The 25,823-nt window shown below is 44.8% G+C and overlaps 1 protein-coding gene across 1 annotated transcript in view; it reads left to right on the top strand.

Moving 5' to 3' along the window:
* The window catches only part of NFIL3 (nuclear factor, interleukin 3 regulated), a 26,757-nt gene extending 8,403 nt beyond the window's left edge, over positions 1-18,354 (top strand). Inside the window, exon 2 of the mRNA XM_075340699.1 lies at positions 16,197-18,354. Within this exon, the coding sequence (XP_075196814.1) occupies positions 16,400-17,773 (1,374 nt within the window). The 5' untranslated portion in view covers positions 16,197-16,399 and the 3' untranslated portion in view covers positions 17,774-18,354. The remainder of the gene's footprint in view (positions 1-16,196) is intronic.
* Positions 18,355-25,823: the final 7,469 nt, after the last annotated feature.

The following is a 25,823-nucleotide window of genomic DNA, read 5'->3' as shown; positions in this document are numbered from 1 at the left end:
TATCCTATGGATAGGCCATCAGTGTGAAAGTAGTGGACAACCCCTTTAAGACATGATTTGTTCTCATCAGTGCTTATTTTGGCAGAGCTGGATAGGGGAATTATTTACATAGGTGCTATAATTCTGGCACACTAGGCAGTCATATTACGATATCTTTACTTTAGAGCTGCTCATGCACATTAGATTAATGTAGGCAGGACCCACCGATTTCTGCAGGGCTACCTAGTCATTGTTTCAACTCTCCTGAAGGAAGAAAACGAACTCTGGTGCCACTTATTGGAGGTTGCAATCCTAGAAGTCAAAGTGACCCTCCAACGAGTCTTGCCATATGACTTAGGATTCATGTTCTGATCTGGCATCAATCCTAAGGGGCACTTTGCACACTACGACATCGCAGGTGCGATGTCGGAGGGGTCATGTCGAAAGTGACGCACATCCGGCGTCGAACTCGACATCGTAGTGTGTAAATTTTAGATGATACGATTAACGAGCGCAAAAGCGTCGTAATCGTATCATCGGTGTAGTGTCTGGGAATTCCATAATTACGCGACTGCGACAGGTACGATGTTGTTCCTCGTTCCTGCGGCAGCACACATCGCTGTGTATGAAGCCGCAGGAGCGAGGAACATCTCCTACCTGCGTCCTGCAGCTCACGCCGGCTATGCGGAAGGACAGAGGTGGCTGGGATGTTTACGTCTCGCTCATCTCCGCCCCTCCGCTTCTATTGGCCGCCTGCCATGTGATGTCGCTATGACGCCGCACGACCTGCCCCCTTAATAAAGAGACGGGTCGCCGGCCAGATCGACGTCGCAGGGGAGGTGAGTCCATGTGAAGCTGCTGTAGCGATAATGTTCGCTACGGCAGCTATCACAAGATATCGCTGCTGCGACGGGGGCGGGGACTATCGTGCTCAGCTTCGCAAGCATCGGCTTGCGATGTCGTTGTGTGCAAAGTGCCCCTAAGTCACACGACAAGACTCGCATGGGGTCACTTTGACTTCTAGGATTGCTACCTCCAATAGGTGGCACCAGAGTCCGTCTTCTTCCTTCTTGAAGAGACAATTTGAATATTTCGCAGAGGAGCGTTGCGGCATAAAAGTCTCCTCACTGGCCGGTATGGTATGTCAGTCTCCTTAAGGAGAATAACTTCCCCTTTAGAACTTTCCTGAAACGACAGATATCAGAGAAAATGAATTAGGATGTTGGATGTCAACAAGGCCATTTTTTAGTCTCGGGGGACAAACTGCCACCAATTGTGTTTGGCAGCAACTTACTCCCAGCTTCACTTTAAAAACATGCGTGTTTGGGGGGATTTTTAGCTGGGCAAGTGTTGGCCAACAGCCATCGGCCAATTTAAGAAAGTCAATTCGCTTGTGGTCAGCAGCTCGTGGCCATGTCATTAGATCTCTCAATCTAAGATGTCCCTCGGCTCTCTTCTTGCCCCTGGCGGTAGGTGGTGCCAGAGTTATGTCAGTAGCTTCCACATCGCCTGTATGAACATTACAGGGGGCTGTATCTGTGAAGGAGATTTTTTTGCTCCTCGTACAAGTTGTTACAGGTTCAGCTTTAGATGGGCACGTAACGCTCTGTACACGTTAGCTTGTAGTAGCTGATGACAGTGAAAAGTACAGTGAAAGCAGGATTTCCTCCTTCACTCGTAGAACTGGTTTGGATTCAACAGTTGTGAGGCAATTCTACTATGAAGTCATTTTTGTGCTCCTCGTGTTGCCAAAGCTATGGACCTGCCAGGCATTACGCGAGGTTTACACATGTCTAATGCGTCTATGTAGACAAGAACATTTCCTTTGCAATTACTAATATGTTATGATATGTAATGACAATAGAGATGTAACTTCGTTTTCCCAACCAGTACCTCCAAGGTTAATTGTGCCAGGTTGCCGTGTCTGATAAGAACCTATTGGTGGCAGTTTAAATGTCATTACCGGTCCTGATGAAGGCGACGGCACTTTCAGGCCTATACAGTAGAAAGATTAGTGAGGGCTTCTCTTATATGGGGTAGTCTATATTCAGTACCACAATCCCAACTATACTGGCTCATGGTGGGGAAGAGAGGACACTTCATATACCAGAAATAAAGCATGAGTTGAAATGTAACATGCCAGACTACTTTTTCCTGACATTTGCTCTCAGAGGAAGGTAGGACACCTCCATACACATTCAACCAGGATCAGAAACATTGGCACTGTATCTCCTGACATGCCTTAAAAGCTGCCTGATATCCTCACTGTGAGGGGATGCTCGGAGCTGTGCTGGGTCAGTGAAGAGATCCATGAGGCTGGGGCTGTACGGCATGGGTTGCATGGCCAAAGATTGCCGCTATGGGTCTCTGCTACATCGCAGCTTAGTACAAGTGAATGGGATGCATTGCAACCTCTCGGGTACTGCAAAATCCATCTGGGTCCGTGAATTATCTGCTGTGGGATCCTAGGGGATGCATACAACCCTATTCACTTGTATTGCGCTGGTATGTAGCAGTGACACATAGCAATCTTTGGCCATGTGACCTGTGTGTGTCCAAATTACCATAAAGCACCAGCCCAACCCCGCAGCTTACAGACAGTCTACAGTGCATGTCCAACCTAATGCAACATTAAGGAAAGGACCGTTCCTGTTTAGCTTAGAGACAGTCTACAGTGCATGTCCAACCTAATGCAACATTAAGGAAAGGACCGTTCCTGTTTAGCTTACAGACAGTCTACAGTGCATGTCCAACCTAATGCAACATTAAGGAAAGGACCGTTCCTGTTTAGCTTAGAGACAGTCTACAGTGCATGTCCAACCTAATGCCACATTAAGGAAAGGACCGTTCCTGTTTAGCTTAGAGACAGTCTACAGTGCATGTCCAACCTAATGCAACATTAAGGAAAGGACCGTTCCTGTTTAGCTTACAGACAGTCTACAGTGCATGTCCAACCTAATGCAACATTAAGGAAAGGACCGTTCCTGTTTAGCTTACAGACAGTCTACAGTGCATGTCCAACCTAATGCAACATTAAGGAAAGGACCGTTCCTGTTTAGCTTACAGACAGTCTACAGTGCATGTCCAACCTAATGCCACATTAAGGAAAGGACCGTTCCTGTTTAGCTTACAGACAGTCTACAGTGCATGTCCAACCTAATGCAACATTAAGGAAAGGACCGTTACTGTTTAGCTTACAGACAGTCTACAGTGCATGTCCAACCTAATGCAACATTAAGGAAAGGACCGTTCCTGTTTAGCTTACAGACAGTCTACAGTGCATGTCCAACCTAATGCAACATTAAGGAAAGGACCGTTACTGTTTTAGCATGTCCTTAGTCGGTAAATGGTTGTGGTATGGAAGAACATGATCTTAAAGCGTACCTGTCCATTCAGATAACTTTTTAAATTAAGACGTTTTGTGTGTACATGAGGACTAAAAACACCTCTGCCCATCATATGACTTGTATCCAGCATTTTTTCTCTAGTTTCCTCCTCTGCAGGGTCTATTTGTTAATTTTCAGTTCTCTCTGAGCTAGTAGGTGGAGATCAGCTGGTATGATGTCTGCCATCTACAGCACAGACAGAGATGGATTTGTGCTCAATTTTGTAGCACACAGGGCGGCACGATGGCTCAGTGGTTAGCACTGCAGTCTTGCAGCGCTGGGGTCCAAGGTTCAAATCCCACCAAGGACACCATCTGCAAGGAGTTTGTATGTTCTCCCTGTGTTTGCGTGGCTTTTCTCTGGGTACTCCAGTTTCCTCCCACACTCCAAAGACATACTCATAGGGAACCTAGATTGTGAGCCCCAATGGGGACAGTGTTTCCAATGTATGTAAAGTGCTGTGGAATTAATGGAGCTATATACCATATTTTTCGCTTTATAAGACACACCGGAATATAAGACGCACCCCAAACGTAGACATAAAAAAAGGTAAAAAAAAGAAAAATGGGGTCAGTCTTATACTCTGGTGTTCTCTTACCGGAGGGGGGCAGCAGTGGTGGTGAAGCGGGGTCACAGGAGGCACAGGTTGTGCTGGCAGGCGCGGCAGGTCAGTGGCAGTGGGGTCCGTGGTTGCAGGCGCGGTGGCGTCCGTGGTTGCAGGTGCGGTGGCGTCCGTGGTGGCAGGAGCCGTGGGGTCCGTGGTGGCAGCAGCAGCGATGGCGGGTGAGCCGTGCAGCAGGCCGGTGCAGTGAGTGTCCGCGGTCCCGGTTCAGTGGTGGCGGCGGCGACGGCTCAGTGGTGGGAGCAGTGGCGGGGACTGCTCAGTGGTGGCAGCGGCGGGGACTGCTCAGTGGTGGAGCAGACTGATGCGGTGTTTTCCCCAGTGTGTCCGCGGTCCCGATTCAAGTAATGGCGCCCGGAGCTACGCATGCGCAGATGGAGCTCTCATCCAAGGGCTCCATCTGCGCACGCGCTGACTCCCGGAGCAGCGCGTGCGCAGATGGAGCTCTCATCCAAGAGCTCCACCGGCACCATCATTTGAAAGAGGGACCGCGAACAACTGGTAACATGCTGCACAGCCGCCCGCCCCGCATGCACAGAGTGGCAGCCAGCAGGCTGCCCGCCCACCCTGCGTACAAGCCGCCGGGTACCTGTGCTTGCGTGCGGTGGCAGCCGGGTACCCATGGCTGTGTGCGAGCAGCAGCTGGGTGACTGTGTGAGGGCGGCAGCCGGCTGCCGCCTGCACGGGCACCCGACTGCCGCTCGCACACAGCACCCGGCTGCCGCCCGCACACAGCCATGGGTACCCGGCTGCCACCGCACGCAAGCACAGGTACCCGGCTGCCGCCCGCACACAGCACCCGGCTGCCGCCCGCACATAGCCACGGGTACCCGGCTGCCACCGCACGCAAGCACAGGTACCCGGCCGCTTGCATGCAGCCACAGGCACCCGGCCGCCAGATCGCCTCAGACAGGACCCCCCCCCCCCAGGTACCGCTTTATAAGACGCACCCCCCATTTTCCTCCCAAATTTTTGGGAGGAAAAGTGCGTCTTATAAAGCGAAAAATACGGTAAGTGAATAAATGTTTATTATTATTATTATTATAATACCGCAGTTCTGAGCTGTGTTGCTGTGAATCAAGCTCTAAAGTTTGTAAAAGCTACAGCTGATCTGCCTCGTCTTGTCCCATCCCCTCTTCATAGATTTTTTATTTCCTCTCTAATCTGACACCACTGTATTGGCTGTCCATCTTGCTTTCATGATGAGTTTAAGGGAGGAGTGGTTTATACGTGAAGAAAGAAGCCTATTTCTATGATAAGATAGATTACAAAGTTTCTTATATTCACCAGTACTATTAATTTATGCAGAATATGTTGATACTGGAGCGAACAATTAAAGAGTAAAGGCCCTGTCACACACAGAGATAAATCTTTGGCAGATCTGTGGTTGCAGTGAAACCATGGACATATTGTTCCATTTGTACACAGCCACAAACCTGGCACTGATTGTCCACAATTTCACTACAACCGCAGATCTGCCGCAGATTTAACTCTATGTGTGACAGGGCCTTAATGCCTCCAGGCCACTAAGGTGGAAGCTACTGAATGCCCACACATAGGTGTGATGACCATGCGGCCAGGTACTGCGTTGTACTGGCTGAACACTGTGTATCTTCAGTAGCGTGGCATTTATCAGAGCACACAGGAAGCAGAGGCCGGGTTTGGAACCTCAATTTGGAGCCGTTCCATACAGATCACACCTTTGCATGAAATCACTATATTTAGTTTGTGGCTTCCTTTGGGTCTTCTCTGTAAAAATGGGTAAAGACTGTCACTGCAGTAGAGGCAGCATTTCAGTGGTACTGCGTCCTAGACGTAGCCTACGTAGCCTTGGCACTGTCATATGCTAATGACTATCAATCAAGACATGCTTCAGAATATACTGTAGGAATCTAGTAAATGTACCTTAAACTACAGGAAGACCCCCTAAGCTAGCAAATTAGTGTTTTTATTTGTACCTTTACCACATTAATTAATTATTCTCCATGCCTATTCACTTTAATAACCTCATTAGAGGGTTAAATAAGGAGCTCAATAGTGGCCAACTCCCAATATGTAATATGCAGCAAAGTTCATTCTGTAACAGGTTAGGTACATTTACTAATCCCGCATGTAACACTGAAATGTCACTCCTTATACACAGGATAGCTGGATTTAGTGTGATTACATACCGGTTACATGGACTATTATGGAACAGAGTACAGTTTGTTAGACTAGTGTGTTACGTGCAGGTACACTAAACTGTATATCATATAGATTAAAGAGAAAATCAGGTTACCATGCACCAGTTACATCTCATAAAACCATCTGAGACGCTTGAGGTTTTTCTGTAACTTGCTGTACATAAAAGTAAACTGCTGTTTATGGAAATGACTGTTCAAATGTCATCTTTGCTCCGTTACATCTATGTTACAATAATTAAGTGCCCTCATTATCACAGCATGGTGTGAGGATATGCCTCATATGATGTGTAAATCTGGCTGGACGCTAGATAGCCGTTTGCTATTCTTATCACATATACACATGCACACTTGGCTTGTCTGAGTCTCAATAGGGAGAGGGGAGTAAGCCAAACTCCAGCCAGGGATTATCTTTTGAGGAAAACAATCGGGAATGTTGAATTGCAATAATTTGATCCTAGCTTCCTTACACTTTAGATAGTCAACCAATCCTGTCAAAGTCGACAAATTTGGCCGATGTTTATCTGATGTGTTTTGCCTGCACTGGAGTAGTGAGCGAAGGCTTGGTTTACATTCATACTGTGCTCCATGCAGAGCATTGTATTGGGGTTACCTCCTTAATAGTCGGAAAACATTGGATTCACATTCATACTGTGCTCTATGCTGAGCATGGTATTGAGCTAAGGCTTGGTTTACATTCATACTGTGCTCCGTGCAGAGCATTGTATTGGGGTTACCTCCTTAATCGTCGGAAAACATTGGATTCACATTCATACTGTGGTCTATGCTGAGCATGGTATTGAGCTAAGGCTTGGTTTACATTCATACTGTGCTCCGTGCAGAGCATTGTATTGGGGTTACCTTCTTAATAGTCGGAAAACATTGGATTCACATTCATACTGTGCTCTATGCTGAGCATGGTATTGAGCTAAGGCTTGGTTTACATTCATACTGTGCTCCGTGCAGAGCATTGTATTGGGGTTACCTCCTTAATCGTCGGAAAACATTGGATTCACATTCATACTGTGGTCTATGCTGAGCATGGTATTGAGCTAAGGCTTGGTTTACATTCATACTGCGCTCCGTGCAGAGCATTGTATTGGGGTTACCTCCTTAATCGTCGGAAAACATTGGATTCACATTCATACTGTGCTCTATGCTGAGCATGGTATTAAGTTTCCACCTAAATCCTCAAAAAAATGGAATTCAAATTCATACTGTGCTCCATGCAGAGCATGGTATTGGGGTTTCTGCCTAAGTCCTCCCAAAATCATACTTTGCTCCATACAGAGCATAATATTGGGGTTTCCGCCTAAATCCTATAATAAAAATGGGATACACATTCATACTGTGCTCTATGCAGAGCATGGCATTGGGATTCCACCTGAATCCTTGGGAAAAAAAAATGGGATTCACATTTATACTGTGCTCCAAAGAGAGCATGATACTGGGGTTTCTGCCTAAAGGCTCGGAAAAAAATGGGATTCACATTCATACTGTGCTCCATGCTGAGCATGGTATTGGGGTTTTCGCCTAAATCCTCAAGGAAAAAAAAAAAAAGACATTCAAATTCATACTGCACGATGCTGAGCATGGTATATTAAGGTTTCCTTCTAAACCCTCAAAAAATGAGATTCAGGTGGTGCCATATGAATTCTAGAGAGATACCATTAAATTATTTTTCTATTTATTATTTTATTCACCTATATAGCACGAACATATTCCGCAACGCCGTACAGACATCATCATCACTGTTTGTAGGAGCAAACTGAAATTCCAGAGGAAACCCCCGCAAACACGGGGAGAACATACAACCTCCTTGCAGATGTTGTCCTTGGTGGGATTTGAACCCAGGACCCCATGCTAACTCTGAGCCACCGTACTGCTCCTTCATTAACCATAGTATATGCCTATCCTTTTCACATATGTATATATATGTTCATGCATTTAGGGGGAATGTTTTTTTTTTATGGGCACGTGTTGAGGATTTCTCATTCCATTTGTAACATTTTCTTCAGAAATATAAAGTAATGGGACAATTTACTAAAATTTTTCAAAAGTAAAAGTTGTGGAGCTGCCGACTGAATCCTTCGAAAGAATCCTCAAAAGCAGGAACGAAGGAAACCAGATCCTTCTTATGTATGACTAGCCCGTTCTCAATCCAATGCAGTTCTATGTCTATTGTTACACAATCTCCGAGATGAGCGAAGATTGCCTTCTTTGTGGTTTTGTGGGTTTTAGCCCACATAATGTGTTGCAGCAGTAACACACCACCTCTCCGATCCTTGAAAATAGGGACATTGCTTACTGCTGCACTTGGTCCAATTTCACAACTGTGGCATTTGCCGGCAGCTCTAGTTCCTGTGTGTGCGTATTCCTTTATGTGCCCACTAATTCGGAGCCTTTGTGATGAAAGTAACGCTAGTAGAGTGTTTGAACTGCTCTTACTGTCATTACCGCAAACTAAATAAAAGAACAAGTGGCACTGACTCATGACAATGGGAATCAGTGCACTCAATGATCGGCATTGATTTACATGGTGAACACTAACTCATAATAAGGGCCATGCTTTATACTATACCGTAAAACCATTCCTCTACTTGAGCTGGTCCGTGTAGTGGTTGATGCATTTAAAAACGATATCAGTTTTGATAGCAGTTATTGCTTGTTCCGGAAATTTTTGACGACATATATTATCAAATGCACATTACAGTGTACTTCATTACATATCTATTAGTCACTGACAAAGCCTCTTCACTGCCCTCTCTAGAAATAATGACATATACAGTACATAATTATTTCCAAGCTGAAATGTCACCGCAAAGCATAAAAAAGCACCAAAGTTCAGTGATGTGAACAGTTGTACCTTAATGCGCCTGCATGTGTCTAATGCCATAGAATTGCGTCATAATCGCTTCCATGACTGTACATCCACATGACACAGTCTGCCAGTTGTCTGGTTGTAAACCCCGGCTCAAAGTACGAATGGGGCAGCGTGCCACATACTAGTCTTATTACTCAGTGGGCATGTTGTGAATAGCTTTCAGAATTAGAAGCCGATGTACAGTCAATAGCTATTTCCAGCAAAACGTTTCAACAAGATAATCTAAGAGTGAATTGGATATATTACAGTAATCAACACAATAGAGTAGTTAACCATTAATGATCAGTAATATATGTATAAAAGATGCCATCATTGCTTAAGTAATGATGAGTGAGCACTACCGTGCTCAGTAATCATAACGAGCAGTTGGATGTGTGGATGGGCGCGACTCGAGTACCTGAGTATAATAGAAGTCAATGGGGAACTCAAGCATTTTTCCGGAAGATTTCATGGAAAAGCGCTCCAGTCTCCCATTGTCTTCTATTATACTCAGTTACTCGTGTTGCGCCCATCGGAGCATCCAACTACTCGTTACACCTACCGAGCACACGAGCATGGTAGAGCTTAATCAAGACTAACTGTAACAAGCTCCAAGCATGGTAGTACTCGCTCATCACTAACCGTTACAAGTACCGAGCTCCCAAATATTCTAGTGCTCACTCATCACTAATTGCTACGAGCATGGTAGTGCTTACTCAAGACTAACTGTTACGATTTCCAAATATGGTAGTGCTCACTCATCATTAACTGTGATGAGTACCGAGCATGGTAGCGCTCGCTCATCACTAACCATTACGAGTATCAAGCATGGTAGTGCTCGCTCATCACTAAGGCTAGTTTCACACTTGCGTTGGACGGGATCCGTAGCATTGCGTTGTGTGACGGATGCAACGGATGCATTGCATATAGTGGCACAACGGATGCTACGGATCGTACAAAATAACGCAATCCGTTATAGATTTTTTTCCTTGACTTTACACATCTGGGCATGCGCAGTTGTGTAAAGACGGATGCGTTAACGGAATCCGTCAAATGACGGATTCTAACGGAATCCGCCACCATAGGCGTACATTATAAAAAAAGCGGACGCTGATGGAATCCTGCAGGTTGTGTTTTTTTGAAGTGCAGAAAAACGCTACATGCAGCGTTCCATCCGCCCGACGGTCACTGACGGTCATCGTCAAAACAACTGATGCGGGGCGGATGCAATGCAAGACCATCCGTTGCTATCCGTAGCTAATAGAAGTCTATGAGGAATATAACGGTTTCCTGCAACGGTTACCGTAATTCCTCAAGGCTGCGGATAGCAACGGAAGCCGTCCAACGCAAGTGTGAAACTAGCCTAACCGTTATGAGTGCTGAGCATCATAGTGCTCATTCATCACTAACTTTTACGAGTACTGAGCACTCGAGCATAGTAGTGCTCATTTATCACTAACTGTTAGGAGTACTGAGCACGCGAGTTTGGTAGTGCTTGCTCGTCACTATTCCTAAGTATATCTAGTGCATATTGTACATAACTTTTCAATACTCTGAAGAGGCCAGTTGTATATTGACAGTATTTATCTGACTTATAAACCTGATAAATTAAACTGTTGTGATGTTAAGGATATGCTTAGATGGAATATGGTTTTTATCACACTTATAAGGCTGTACAAAAGCATTTTAGTGTCCATAATATGGCTATAGTACTCAAAGCTCTTGGGGTGCTGGTACTAACAGTTTAGCCTTGGGTTCTGTACTGATCTAATGTGGGTCATTGTAGGTTTTTCTTCAATATTAGACATACTAAAATGTAACATATTCAAAAAGACGTTGCAGTCTACACTTTATACTCTGAATGAATCAGTATGAGTCTGTTCTTGTAGGATTTTTATATCAAAGCCATTGACACACAGTCAGGTGTCTTGTTTAGCATTTGCTATTTCTCTACCTTCAGTTGGTCTAGGGCACTAATGGTGCAGCCCGAGTCCATTCATAGGCAGAGCTACAGTATAAAGTTATGGTCCTTTTGGGAATACAGATGTCAATGCACATTAGAATAAGGCTGCATTCACACATCTATGTATTACCTTCCGAGAGAACCCCACCTTCACACATTTTTTCCTGTTGTGTCATCATTTTTGCACCCCCTTTTTTTTTCACCAAAGCAGTTAGGCTGAAAAATTCTTATCAAATGACTCCTAACAATGTATCAGTTAAAAACAGATGAAACTCGGATGGACCGCTGACGTAGAAAGTCTGTCTTCTATGTTTCATACATTTTAAATGGATCCCTAAAGACTTTAATGACCAAGTCTGATCTGCAAAATTGATGAGAATAGGACACGTTGTGAATCTCACGGACCGGAGACACGAACCCATTTTTAAAACTGATGTGTGTATGGCTCAATGAAGCTCTCTGGGTCAATGTGCTGTCCGAGATAAAAACACGGATTTGTGACACGGTAGTGCATACTACCGAAAGTTGATGAAGATGGATTACATCAATCAGAGCAGACGTTTGTTGCATTCAATTTTCATAGAATAATCGATTTACCCATCTGTAAATCTATCGTTGTCTTAAAACAAGTCAACTGTTTCCATATTTCATCTGCTAGATAAACGATATTTTGTCGAATAAGAAATCTTTTATCCATCAGCAATCTTTCTTTACAATAATTTTCCTGGATAGATGGTTTCTCCTTTGCCTGGTGCCGCTGAACATGTGTACAACTGTAATGGCCTATATGAATTACACTGTGCATGACTGTGCCTGCGTATCATTCCCCAGATGGTGTTCAGCCATCAGAATACTTTTACCTAACGTGGGTGACTACCTTTAGGCAGAAGTAGAAGATGCCTACACATAGCGGAAGCGGTGGCCTGAATACACTATCTATTCTGTGAGGGAATTACGATTTGCAGTGGGGCGAGTCTACACCCACACTTTTTGTGTTCTTGCCATCTTAGTTTTTAGAAAACACTTTCAGAAAATCCATTTGTTTATTTGTACATAACCATTCCATTAGTGATTTTTTTGCATGTCTTCGAGTCATTTTATTCCAAGGATAGAGAGATAAAATTAGATTAATGAGCCATTGTAAATGAGTGAAAAGCTAACCTTGTTGGCTGTCTTTGTGTACCTTGGCAGCGTTCTCGCTGAACATTAGCTGGCTGGATATATTCATGTGAACAGTTGTTCTTTTACTATTTTTGATTCACTGAAAACCTAACAAACCATGGTGAGTAAGTCACAAAAACAGGAGCCTTTTTTTTCTGCCAAGCATAGTCACAGTCAGCAAGTCATCCATTTCGCGTACTGGCTAATCACTTCTTGTACAATTTGCCAGTACTCGGAAATCACGTGGTTGCTGTTTGGCGCTTTTTAATTAGCAGTGATAGAATTAGGTATGGATGTGAATCACATTCGTCTGCCTTCTATAATCATTATCATCTATGCAAAAATGTGCCTTTTATGCCATTTCCCTTTCAGAAGGCTTAACTCACCGTAGCTCTCTAGTCTTTATGTCAACATGCCTGTTGGAAGCCAACATGCACTATGAATCATAAGAATCGCTGAGCGCTATACTTGATTGCAATGAACACTGAGGGGTACTTTGCACGTTGCGACATCGCTACTGTGATGTCGTCAGGGTCAAATTGAAAGTGACGCACATCCGGCGCCAGTAACGACGTCGCAACGTGTAAAGCCTAGATGCGCCGATAAACGATCACAAAAGCGTCGTAAATCGGTGATCTGTGTAGTGTCAGTCATTTTCATAATTTCGCTGCAGCGACAGGTACGATGTTGTTCCTCGTTCCTGCGGCAGCACACATCGCTGTTTATGAAGCCGCAGGAGCGAGGAACATCTCCTTACCTGCCTCCACCGGCTATGCAATAGGAAGGAGGTGAGCGGGATGTTTACGTCCCACTCATCTCCGCCCCTCCGCTTCTATTGGCTGCCTGCCGTGTGACGTCGCTGTGACGCCGCACGACCCGCCCCCTTAGGAAGGAGGCGGGTCGCCAGCCAGAGGGACGTCGCAAGGCAGGTAAGTGCGTGTTAAGCTGCCGTAGAGATAATGTTTGCTACGGCAGGTATCACAAGATATCGCATGTGCAACGGGGGCGGGTACTATCGCGCTCGGCATCGCTACCATCGGCTAGCGATGTCGCAACGTGCAAAGTACCCCTGAGAGTTGATGCTCCGAGGAACCTAAATCATTAGTCGTTATTTCTTATATACTTCATCATACCAGTGCCAAATCTCTGCCTATCCTAGATGTATAGTAGAAAAGCTAATACTGTGTTTTTCCTAAATAAGACCTCCCTCAAAAATAGGAAGGAATTTTCAGCATTTTCGGAGCAAGGCTTAAATATAAGCCCTACCCCGAAAATAAGCCCTAGTCGTGGTACAATAATGAAGTGTTCCTGCAGCTAAAAAGTTGAAGAATACTGCAGGACACTTCATTATAGAAAGCAGACACTCTACAATCATACTCCCCAGACGCCGAGTGGGAGGACCTGCAGTGGATCACACACCCACACACATCAGCTCACACACACACACATCAGATCACACCCACACACATCAGACGACACACCCACACACATCAGATCACACCCACACACATCAGATCACACCCACACACACACACAACAGATCGCACATACACACACAAACATCAGATCACACACACACTCAAACATCAGATAGCTCAAGCATACATCAGATCGCTCACACAGTCACACATCAGATTGCTCACACACCAGATCCGGTGATAACGATTGCTTCTAACTGGCAGAGAATCCTGAGACGCAGTGCGGTGAAACGCATAAGACCTGCAGTGGAACGCATAGTGCCTGTGGTGAAACGCATAGGACCTGCAGTCGAACGCATGAAACCTGCAGTGGAATGCTGTTAGGGCCAGATGGACGGGTAGACCCTGGAGGTGGATCCACTGGGCCGAACTCCCGGATGAGGGAAAGGAGTCCGGTAGCCGGAGCACTGTAGGTAGCAGGACAGTCCGTGCACTGGGAGAAAATGGAGAAGTCCCTGGGACCACGAGGTCACTGATGGTGGTCCGGGTGACGGAGCTCAGGTTCGGAAGCCGTGATGGTGTCAGGCGGGGTCCGAAACCGTTGGAGCGAGATGACGGGTCACCGCAGGGATCCGAGATGGTACGGACTGTCAGGATGGCAGATGGGCAGCGTTCGGGGTTCGAGGTACCGCAGGACCGGATGGCGATGCAGGATCGGCTCTAGAAGATAGAGAGGTAAGTATCTCACAAAACACAAGGAGACCTGACTCCTAGCTTGGGAAAACACGAAGAACAGGCCCCGCTTCCTTGGACATTAACCCCCTATATACCCTGTACCTATGTGCATCATTTCCTGTAATTTGACACTGGCCCTTTAAGAAAGGGTCAGTGACCGCGCGCGCGCGCCCTAATGCGCATGCGCACGGCCCGGGTGCCAGAAGCCAGGGAAGGAAGCTGAGAGGAGGACGCAGGGGAGCCGGGCAGGACCTGGGAAGCCGTCGGGCGCCGGGAGCGGAGACCAGGGGGCCTGGGAAGGACGGGCACCGGAGGTTGGAGAGCGGGGAGCATGGCAGGTGAGCCGGGGAGCGGAGCTGAGGACCCGGGGAGCGGAGCAGAGGACCCGGGGAGCGGAGCAGAGGACCCGGGGAGGGGAGCCGAGGACCCGGGGAGCGTGACAAATGCATCAATGCATTCCACCGCCGGGTCCTCCATGCGTTCCACTGCATTGCGTCCCATCTATCCCTGCTGGCTGGAAGCAATCGGTATTGCTGGATGTTGTGAGTTTGTGTACGATCTGATGTGTGAGTGTGTGTGTGCGATCTGATGTGTGTGCGATCTGATGTGTGTGCGATCTGATGTGTGTGCGATCTGATGTGTGTGTCTTGGCTAAAAGCAAGGGATGCTGCATGAAGCTTACTTGCTGGGAGCACTCGCCGAAGATCACAGGGAGGACCTGGAAGCCACGCAGACATCTGGGGTCTGGTATCAGTCTCCTGGGAAGGGGAGGGTAAACTTGCCCCCAACCGTGTTTCTCCAAGAATAAGACCTACCCCAAAAATAAGCCCAAGTGCTTTTTTGGGGGGCAAAAAAAGTATAAGACAGTGTCTTATTTTTGGAAAAAAATGGTAGTGTGTTTTCCAAACCTTGTACTTGTTCCCATCAGTACTGGTTATTTAATTTCATCTTTTGCTGTACTGGTTTTCTATAAAATCCATACATCATGAGGACACTTTCTTGATGTATATGCCAAATGTTATAAAAGTTATAAGGGGCACATTGTACACTTCACAATACCACGTGGCATACATTATTTCCACAAATGGAGTTCATGGGCAACAAATGCACTTTCGTAGCCCCCTGTTGGATGTCTTGGACATGCATTCCTGATGGCGTGAACATTACCAAAATCAAAAAGTATAGACTGTATATAAACGGAATTTCAAAACACCTTAGAGCAGTCGCTCAAAATTCAATATTTTTATTGTAGGTTTTTTTTAATATATTGCCTGTAGTTTTATATTATATCATGGGATTATTTAAATCAGGAACCTTTTGTGATTACGGTATCTGACAATTATATTAAATTAGTGTAACCTGAGGACTTGCTTTCCTAAATTTAGTTCCCGTGAACACATGATGTTTAGTGTTTCTTTTCTTTTTTTTTTAGTATATATTTCAGTTTTTAGGGGCTTTTTCTTTACCATTCAAGTTCACTTTTTCCACTTCTCTTTGACTATCAAGTACCAATTAATCTTTCCACGCTCTCTTTGTTCCTTCTGCTCTTTACATTCTCAGACATGCAATGTCTCAAGCTTGCCATAACTAATGTAAGCAAAGGAAATCTCTGCTTATACCAAGATATTGGTGCACCTGATCACATGAACCACATCCATGCCCTGTATAATTCATCTTACCAAATTGCAGAAGTGTTTGTGATTGTGGTCACAATAGCAAACCAACACTTCTGTAACTTGAGTGAAACCCGAATATGTTCCGTAGAAGAGGGACTTTTAGCATACGTCATACAATAATATTGCAAATTACCAACGTGATGTTTTAAGTTCAAATGCAAAATTAGATTTTCTTCCATGTTTTATAATCAGTGTTTTTAATTTTTTTTATAGGTGGCAAGTTATATTCTGGGTACACTGCAAAGATGGTCACAGACTCAATGCTTCGACTCCTGGAAAGAAAGATTTCTAGCAGATGGAATTTCCTATAATTAAGATATTAATGTTCACACGGTTTAAGGAACAGTGTCAGAGAGTTCTCTTCAGCAACTGTAGAACTTGTCGAATACCAATTGGAGCGGATACAACTTCTAAAAATGCCCACTATTAAAAAAGAGCAGGAATGTGTTGATGCAAGGAATAGTATGGAGAACATCCTTGTGCTTAATACTAATATGCCGGACATGTCTGAATCAATGGACTCCAGTAATGACATGTTGTATAATGAAGGGGGAGGTTCAAAAAACAAGTCCTCCTCCTGTCGCAGGAAAAGGGAATTTATTCCTGATGAAAAGAAAGATGCCATGTACTGGGAAAAAAGAAGGAAAAACAATGAGGCCGCCAAGCGCTCACGAGAAAAACGGAGACTGAATGATATGGTTCTAGAAAATAAACTGATAGCATTAGGAGAGGAAAATGCAAACCTGAAAACAGAGCTGCTGTCTTTAAAACTTAAATTTGGATTGATAAGTTCTGCTTCTTATGCTCAAGAAATACAAAAAGTTACTACTGCCACCGCTGTGTATTTCCAGGAATATGCAACAGCTAAAGCAAATGTCAGGTCTTTCCCTGGAGAACATGAACATCCTTTAATGAGTAGTAGCTGTATCTCTGTAATCAAGCACTCCCCTCAAAGCTCAATTTCTGATGTATCTGAGGTATCATCCGGAGAACACGTCCAGCCAAACCCTACCCCAAACAACTGCCGGACCTCTGAAATGAATTATCAAAGGATAAAGCAGGAACCCATGGAAATTGAGAACTTTACTCGGGAGCCTAGGGAAGAGAATCCTTCCTATGCAGCATCTATCTATCAGAACTATATTGGAAGTACATTTCCCGGGTACTCACATTCTCCACCGCTTCTGCAAATTAACAGTTCCTCCAGCAACTCTCCAAGAACATCGGAGGCTGATGAGGGAGTGGTGGGAAAGACTTCTGATGGGGAGGATGAACAGCAGGTTCCTAAAGGCCCTATCCATTCCCCTGTTGAACTGAAAAATAGTCATACAACGGTCATAAAGGTCCCGGAGGTGAACTCCTCTGCACTGCCTCATAAACTGCGAATTAAATCAAAAGCAATGCAGGTGAAACCAGATACACTGGAGAATGACTTTGATGCCACACAAAAACTGCCACTGCCAATTGACATGTCCTCTAAACGGCACTTTCCCCTGGAAAAACATAGCAATGAGCCCCTGGTACATTCGTCTTTGTCCCCTTTGTCAGTGCAAGTGACTAATATCCCAGACTGGCCTATAAAATCAGGACAGTGGCACCACAAGGAACTTGATAAAATCCCGAACATTTGCAAATCTGCTGGAATTGCTGGAATGTCAGACAATGTCTACAATGCTTCTGAGCCAGAAAACTTGTATCTAAAGCAAGGTATTGCAAATTTATCTGCTGAGGTGGCCACGCTCAAAAGACTTATCGTAGCTCAAGAAATCTGTACCTCAGATTCCAGCTAAATTACTACTGAATTGAATTCAGATTCTTAATGTAAAGGGTGTCGTTTGCAGTAAATTGGTATGTTTTGTAAGATGCTGAATTTCACTGGACTTGTGACGTCATTTCACTGTTTCGTTCATGTAATGATGTCTACTAAATATTGTCTTTTTTTTTGTGCACAATATTCTGAAGACTAGATTGTGTTATTATGATCACTATGCCTTGTGTACAGTTACGTAGATATTGCAAGGTTGTAAATATTTTAAATATTATTTTTGCTGGTCTGTTATAACTGTGCGAGTTACCAGTCATTATAAAGTTTTGTTGACAAAGAAGGAACGTTGGTCTAAGTCAAATGGCAATTAGAAAGTAATGTGTTTTTCTACCATGTACTAGTGTAAAAAAATGGAAAAATGTGTAAAATGTATTTATGTAGTCATCGGTAATATGTGTATGTGGCCCAAAAATGATTATTGCAATGGTGAAACAATAGGAGTTGCCAGCCGAGCACCTGATTGTAAAAGGTGTCATTGTATGTTTTATTTTATCTTTTTATACATTTGCCCTAATAGGGCTCCTCAATAAAGTGAAGGGAATACAACTTGATATGATTGTTTTTGAAATTAGAATAAAGAATGTTTTCTTCATACTGCAATATCATTGGTTACACACACCACAAATGTCTCCATTAGAATGGACGAAACGGTTAGTTGCTAGAATTGGTCCTTCTTTATGTTTGGCCAGATTGTCACAGCCTATTGCTGAAGTTGGGAGTTCATTTTTTGCCTTTGTTCTAAAAACGGGGAACTGTGAGTGATAATAATTAAAGGGAACCTGTGAGGTGCAATATGCACCCAGAGCCACGAGCAGTTCTGGGTGCATATTGCTAATCCCTGCCCAACCGTCCCTGTATACACTAGCATAGATAAAGATATCTTTAGAAAAAGTATTTCGAAAGATCTTTTATAATATGCAAATGAGGCCAGCAACTTGTTTTAAGGGTGTTAGTTCCTGTGCTCATTCTTCCCCCCCCTTGGCATGTTAGTACGCCCACAGGAGTATGCTATCATGCTATTCAACACAACATCACCAGCAGTGTTGCGCGTACCTGTGTCCTCTGTCACTGCTGATCCGAAGCCTCGGCACTTCCGGTAATGCGCACTAGACCTCTCTGAACCCGTTAAGTGTATACCTGGCTTCATACTGCACATGACCGGAAGGGTCGGGCATTCAGCTCAGCGGTGACAGTGGACACAGGTATTCGCGTCACCGCTGGTGATGATGCATTGAATAGCACATTAGTATGCCCCAGTGGGCGTACTAACATACTAAAAGGGCGGAATGAGCGCAGGAACTAACACCCTTGTGTCTAGTCCTAGTCCCTGCGCTCATAAGCATATCCTAAAACATCTTTAGAAATACTTTTTCTAAAGATCCCTTTATCTATGCTAGTGTATACAGGGACAGTTAGGCAGAGATTAGCAATATGCAGCCAGAACTGCTCGTGGTCCTGGGTGCATATTGGACCTGACAGGTTCCCTTTATAAACTAAATCCACCACCTTGAAGTCGACTTGAACAGTTCTCTAGCATCCTGTTTATAAGTGCCTAGCTCCCCCACACTTCTCAGAAAACACCCTCTATAATTCTCCCATGCTAATCGGTCCATTCGATTGAGTATCACTGGTCTGTTTCCTGCAATCATCGTCCTACTGCCTTGATTTACGTGGCTGACATCTCCTACATCATCCACACAGCCTGTATTTCCTGTGCAGTTCCTAGAGTGCGTGCACAAGAGCTGGAACCAATTGGATGACATTGGTCACGTCATTCAAGGCAGGAGGATCAGCGATTGTGAGGACCAAGGAGGCACCACTCTTTGGAGTAATTGGCATTTATTAGCATATTTTGCAGCAGTGTTATAAAAGTTATTTTGTGAGATAGAAGGACCATGGCACTTATGAATGTGCTGCTGGAGTGCTAGTAACGATGACTTAAAGATGTCGATTTTGTTTATATAGTAAGAACCTGATGACAGGTTCTCATTAAGGGCGATTAAGTATACCAGGAGAAAAGAAAGGATCTTCTTAAAACACAAACATTAATGTTACACACAAGTTTAAAGAAGATATTTTAACAGGTTGAGCATGTTAAACTGTCCACATCATGGGACAGTGGCTTCCCAACTAAATTAAACATTTTTAATTTAATCTTCTCTGTTGGAGAGATATTAGCGTGTAAACTTTCAGTTATAATTTATTATAAGCTCAAATGGGTGTTACCAAAGGTTTGTCTCTGTGTCAAGTGGTTCCATAAGCAGGCAGCAACATACATGAGGAGAAAAAAAAGACACACTCCCACATTAGCTTAGAACGGACTTCCTCATGGTTGAGACATGTAATAACAGACAGTTTGTTCTCATCACTCAACTCACTGCAGAGCTGTGTGATTAAAACGGGGATTAGCTCAGCATGTCTTTTTGGGATAATCCCAATGTCATTTTGGGATTAGCTCAGCTCTATTCAATGTCTAACAGATACTGCAACTTATTATTTATTATTATTATTATAGCGCCATTTATTCCATGGGGCTTTACATGTGAATAGGGGTATACATAATAAAAACAAGTACAATAATCATGAACAATACAAGGCACAGACTGGTACAGGAGGAGAGAGGACCCTGCCTGCGAGGGCTCACAGTTTACAAGGGATGGGTGCGGATACAGTAAGTGAGGGCAGAGCTGGTCGTGCAGCAGTATACTGGAATCAGGTTTTCTGCAGGTTGTAGGCAGAGGTGATTCTTTACGTTCCTTTTGAAGGTTTACATGGTAGGTGAGAGTCTGATATGTTGTGGTAGAGAGCTCCAGAGTATAGGAGAGGCACGGGAGAAATCTTGTATGCGATTGTGGGAAGAGGAGATAAGATGGTAGGTGGGAAAGAGATATTTTGAGGATCAAAGGTTGGGTCCAGGTAGGTACCGGAAGACTGGGTCACAGATGTACAGAGGAAACAGGTTGTGGATGGCTTTGTATGTCAAAGTTAGGGTTTTGAACTGGAGTTTTTGGGCAATGGGTAGCCAGTGATGGGATGGATTATTGAGGAAAACAGGAGATGATCCGCAGTACCTGACAACACCTGCTACACCTTGAATAGGGCTAAGCTGTTAATCTCCAGTCTTCGTTTACATCTGTGCTCTGCTGGACCTAATAATATGAACCGACTGAAATTTATGGATGTGGACAACCCAAATCTAAGCCAAATTCATAGTGGAACACGTCAGATTTTTTTTGGGCAGATAATGCAAAAATTACAGGTTAAAATGTGTATAGGTGCCAGAAACTTTCTAGCAACTTTATATCATATTGTCCTTAGTAGAAATGTTGGATTTTTTTGTCATCACCATTTCATTCTGTTCAGCCCGAAAGAAAAGTTGCATCAGACATTTTATGCTATGTAATACAACATGTCTGTTTACATAAACCAACTGTTCCTGTTATTGATGATAGGGGGGTAACCCAGCAACCAAACATTTCCAATTATTCCTTTTATATAATACCAAGGACACTTGAATGACACTGTTAGGCTATGTGCCCACACTGCAGAAAATTCACGGAATTTCCTGCGACTTTTTAGCGGAAATTCAGCGGATTTTTCAAAAATCAGCAGTACAGAGAGTCCCCAGCCATTTCTATGGCATTTTAGAACTGCTGTGCTAATGCTGCATTTTATTCCGCAGCGGAAATAATACGGATTTCCCTGCGGAAAAATCTGCAGCATTTGAATTATTCTTGCGTATTTTTCCGCAAGATCCTATACTTACCCGCCTTGTTTGAAACACCGGAGTCACTTCCTCCAGTGCAGAGGAGCGCGGTGGAGCCAGGAAGCAGGAGGTGGGCAGGGCCTTCACAAGCTTCGGTCATGTGACAGCCCGAGCTAGTTCAGGCCCGCCCACCTTCTCCGGCAATGTGCAGACAGACACAGCCGGAAAGTGAAGTGCTGCGTGATGGAGGGAAGTATGAACTCCTTAATCACTCCAGCACATGTTCTGCATTGAGGATGCAGTGCCGAAGCCATGGTACTGTATCCTCAATGCAGAATGCCCGCAGCATATCTGCAGGACATTCCGCAATAAAACCACAGCATGTAAACAAAGTTGTGCTGCGGTTTTCTGGGAGCTCCTGCGGAATGTCCTGCGTATATTCGCAGGACACTTTCCCCGTGGGCACATAGCCTTACACTAAATATTGTAATAGCACAGAGCCCTGCCTTGTTATCAGTTTTCTAAATCATACTTTGAGTATAAAATGGAAAGAATATGGTACCACAACAATCCTGTCAAGAGAGGGTCGCTCACCAAAACGCTCAGCCTAGGCAAGGAGTGCATAAATCAGTGAGGTAGCACAGAGCCCATAGGTAACCTTGAAGAAGCTGCAGAGTTCCAAAACATAAACTAGAGTATATGTCCCTACGACCACAATAAGCCATACACTCCACGGAACTGGTCTTTATGGAAGGGTGGCCAGAAAAGAGCCTTTACTTAGAGCCAAAAATTGGAAGGCTTGTTTTGACTTTGCCAAAAGATTTGTGGGAGACTCCTTAAATATATAGAAGATGATGTGGTCATTGAACGTTTTGGCCAGCAAGGTAAACGCTATGTATGGCACCAAACCAACAAAGCTCATCACCCCAAGAACACCATCCCAACAGTGAAACATGGTGGTGGCAGCATCATACTGTATGTTTTTCGGCAGTAGGGACATGGAAAATGGACCGAGTCAAGGTGAAGATGGATGGTGCGAAATACAAGGATATTCTTTAGCAAAACCCGTTTCAGTCTGTTAAGTGCTTTACACTCTGTGACATCGCTAACGATATATCGTTGGGGTCACGGTGTTTGTGACGCACATCCGGCGTCGTTAGCGACATCGCAGCGTGTGACAGCTAGGAGTGACGATCTCAAAAACGGCAAAAATCATTGATCGTTGACACGTCGCTCTTTTTCATAATATCGTTAGTGGTGCATGCCGCTGGTTGTTCGTCGTTCCTGCAGCATCACAAATCGCTATGTGTGACAACGCAGGAGCGACAAACATCTCCTTACCTGCGTCCACCAGCAATGAGGAAGGAGGTGGACGGCATGTTCCAGCTGCTCATCTCCGCCCATCCTCTGCTATTGTGCAGCCGCTTAGTGACGTCGCTGTGACGCTGAACGCACCTCCCCCTTTTAGGAGGGATTGTTCAACAGCAACAGCAACGTCGCTGAACAGGTATATGCGTGTGACGCTGCCGTAGCGATATTGTTCACTACGGCAGCGAACACCACATGTCGCACGAACGACAGGGGCGGGTGCTATCGCTCGCGACATCGCTAGCAATTGCTAGCGATGTCGCAGCGTGTAAAGCACCCTTTAGTGATTTGAGATGGATAGCTATATATAGCACATGCAATCACAGGTTGTTTTTCTCTAATTGGACTATTAAAAACAAGGAATAGTTTAAAATAAAGTTTTAAACAATTTAAAAAAAAGCATAAAAATTCAAATAAATCTAAATAAATTAGATAAATCTGAAAAAAAATACACAATGTGGCATAGTTGCATTAAGAAAATGCTGGCTCTCATCGATTTTGGAGACGTCAAGCAGGTCATCTAGCGCACACAGACCACACTGATATAAATGGTTTTGAATGGTCTGATGTGACACTTGGGTGCCTCTCATATTCCATAAAGGTGCCTGAAGTTGTGTAGCATTCATCATTGAGTTCCAAAAAGCATTGTTCACAATGAAGCCGTTATCAGTGTGGGACGTGGCCAAAGGACGTCCACTTCTATGCCATTCTATGACTCTTCCAGTCTCACAGTATCTCTGTTGCAACTTGCTGGTAGCTCTAAGCTCAGTGGCCACTTCTGCCTGAAAACATCCTGCTTGAAGCCTCGCAGTGGCAAGGTACGGTTGATACGGTTAGGTGTCGTCTTGGTCTCATGATGTCAAAATGTGATCAGCATGATTGAGGACTGTTTAATACCAATTTTAATTGAACAAGTACATTTATTGGGCGATTGACGGATCAAACACCTGTTGTGAATTTTCTCATTAAGCTCCTTGTTAAAGAACAACAAGTTGTGCAAAATGTTCTGAAACATTGAACAGTTGGACATGTGCACTCAAAAATTTAGAGAAGGTCACATTAAGTTCCCCTGAGTTAGAGTGCATTTTAGGATCATCCTGAAATTTCCTCTGAAAGCCAAATATCCTTAACTTTTTCTGAGTAGTGTTTAGTGCATCATAGACTATTAATAAAGAGTGCCTACTTTCAATCTGGGGCTGTATATCATGTTTAAATAGTAAGCATGATACATAAGCAAGAGGACCAAGAGTTGTTGCATGCAAAAATTAGACAAGTTTTATTAGATACAGCAGGTGGTCAATCATTAAAAATCACATAAAATCCATGTAATAACGGGACCAAAGGATGAGGTCCATGGTGCATCAGGGTTAATGGTAAATAGTAAGCATATAGTAATGCACCCGATCAGGTGCGTACATTAAATGCATGTTATCACATAAATGCCAGTCAGTGACATTAACCCCTCAGAGTCCCCACCAGTTCACAGCATGTGCCAAAATCACGTTAGTATATCTACCAATTATTGGTGGAGTGGTATGGCCCAGCCTGGTCACAAGAGCATAACCTCAATAAAGAGCGACGTCTGTTTCGAAAGGGTCTGTTAAAATCTTCATCAGGGTAGAGGTATTCTGACCATCTACCCCAACATTCCGGTTTTAAATACTTGCGCCGCTCAAATGGGTCCGGAAGCTCACAGACGGCGCATGCACCAACTCCCAGGCAAGTCCCGCAAGACCGCCGCCGGCACTTCACAATCGCGCATGAGCGGGTGCGGGGACGCGTCTCCATAGCTCCCGCGCAGGCACGAGACGGCCAGACGGCAGCGATCCAGCAGGGACGAGCATGAAAGCCGGCGCACGAGCACAGGAGCCGCCGGAGCTTACTGAGATCGTAACTAAATACAGAGGCGCTGCGTTACAGGTAAATAGAAATCACAGTTTAACCCCTTTACGACCGCCGATACGCCTTTTAACGGCGGTAAATAAGGGTACTTTTTCCGATCCGCCGCTTTTTAACGGCGGTCGGAAAAAAGGGTCTAGCGCCCCCCAGAGTCAGAAAATTTCCGGGGTCTCAGCTGCCGGGGGTAGCTGAGACCCTGGAGATCATGATTCGGGCCGGTTTTTCCGGTCCCCGCTCACCTGATGACCGGTATACACCGTATACCGATCATCAAGTTATAGTAAATGACCGCGACGGTAAAAAATTATTTATCTCCCATCTGGCATGATCAAACATGCCAGATGGGAGATAAATCTTTTTCCCGGTTCCCTCCGGTCCCCCGGTGTCCCCAAAGTGCCCCCCCCGACCCCCAACCCCCTCCCGAAAATCCAAGATGGCCGCGCGCACCGGCGATCACAGCAGCGCGCCGGCCGCATTTACACTGTTCCTATGGTTTCTGTCGTATGTGCCATAACACATACGACAGAAACCTGCTCCCTAGGCCCTGCCGGGTCCCCCCCTGGTGTTCCCCGGTGTCATACATACCTGTCGCAGCTCTGATCCCCCGCGGCCCCCTCCTCCGGCTCCTTCTCAGCAGACTCCGGTCACATGAGCAGAGCGCAGCTGTCAGCTTCCTGTGTTCAGGACGCTGGCTGCTCGCACTCTGCAGCTGTGACCCAGGGAGAGTGGGTGCAGATTCTTTGCACCCACTCTCCTCAAATGGAGGGTCTGCCCTCCTAGAAAATGGGGGATACGTTCCCTGAACGTGTCCCCCATATTCTAGAAGGTCCAGAGTCGACGTGGGACGTCCAAATGGATTATAGTGGATTTTTTTTTTTTCTTTTCAATAAATTGGTCAATCAGGGAATGTTTTGGGGAGTGTTTTTTTCAAATAAATTTTTTTTGTTGTCAATTTTTTTTTTATTACTGTCAATTAGTTATGTCGGGTATCTGATAGACGCCGTGACATAACTAATTGCTGGGCTTGATGCCAGGTGACATT

This window comes from Anomaloglossus baeobatrachus, chromosome 1 (assembly GCF_048569485.1).
Source record: "Anomaloglossus baeobatrachus isolate aAnoBae1 chromosome 1, aAnoBae1.hap1, whole genome shotgun sequence".
NCBI classification, from domain to species: Eukaryota; Metazoa; Chordata; class Amphibia; order Anura; family Aromobatidae; genus Anomaloglossus; species Anomaloglossus baeobatrachus.
The sequence above is the reverse complement of the archived record's forward strand: the minus strand, read 5'-3'. Positions and strand labels throughout refer to the sequence as shown.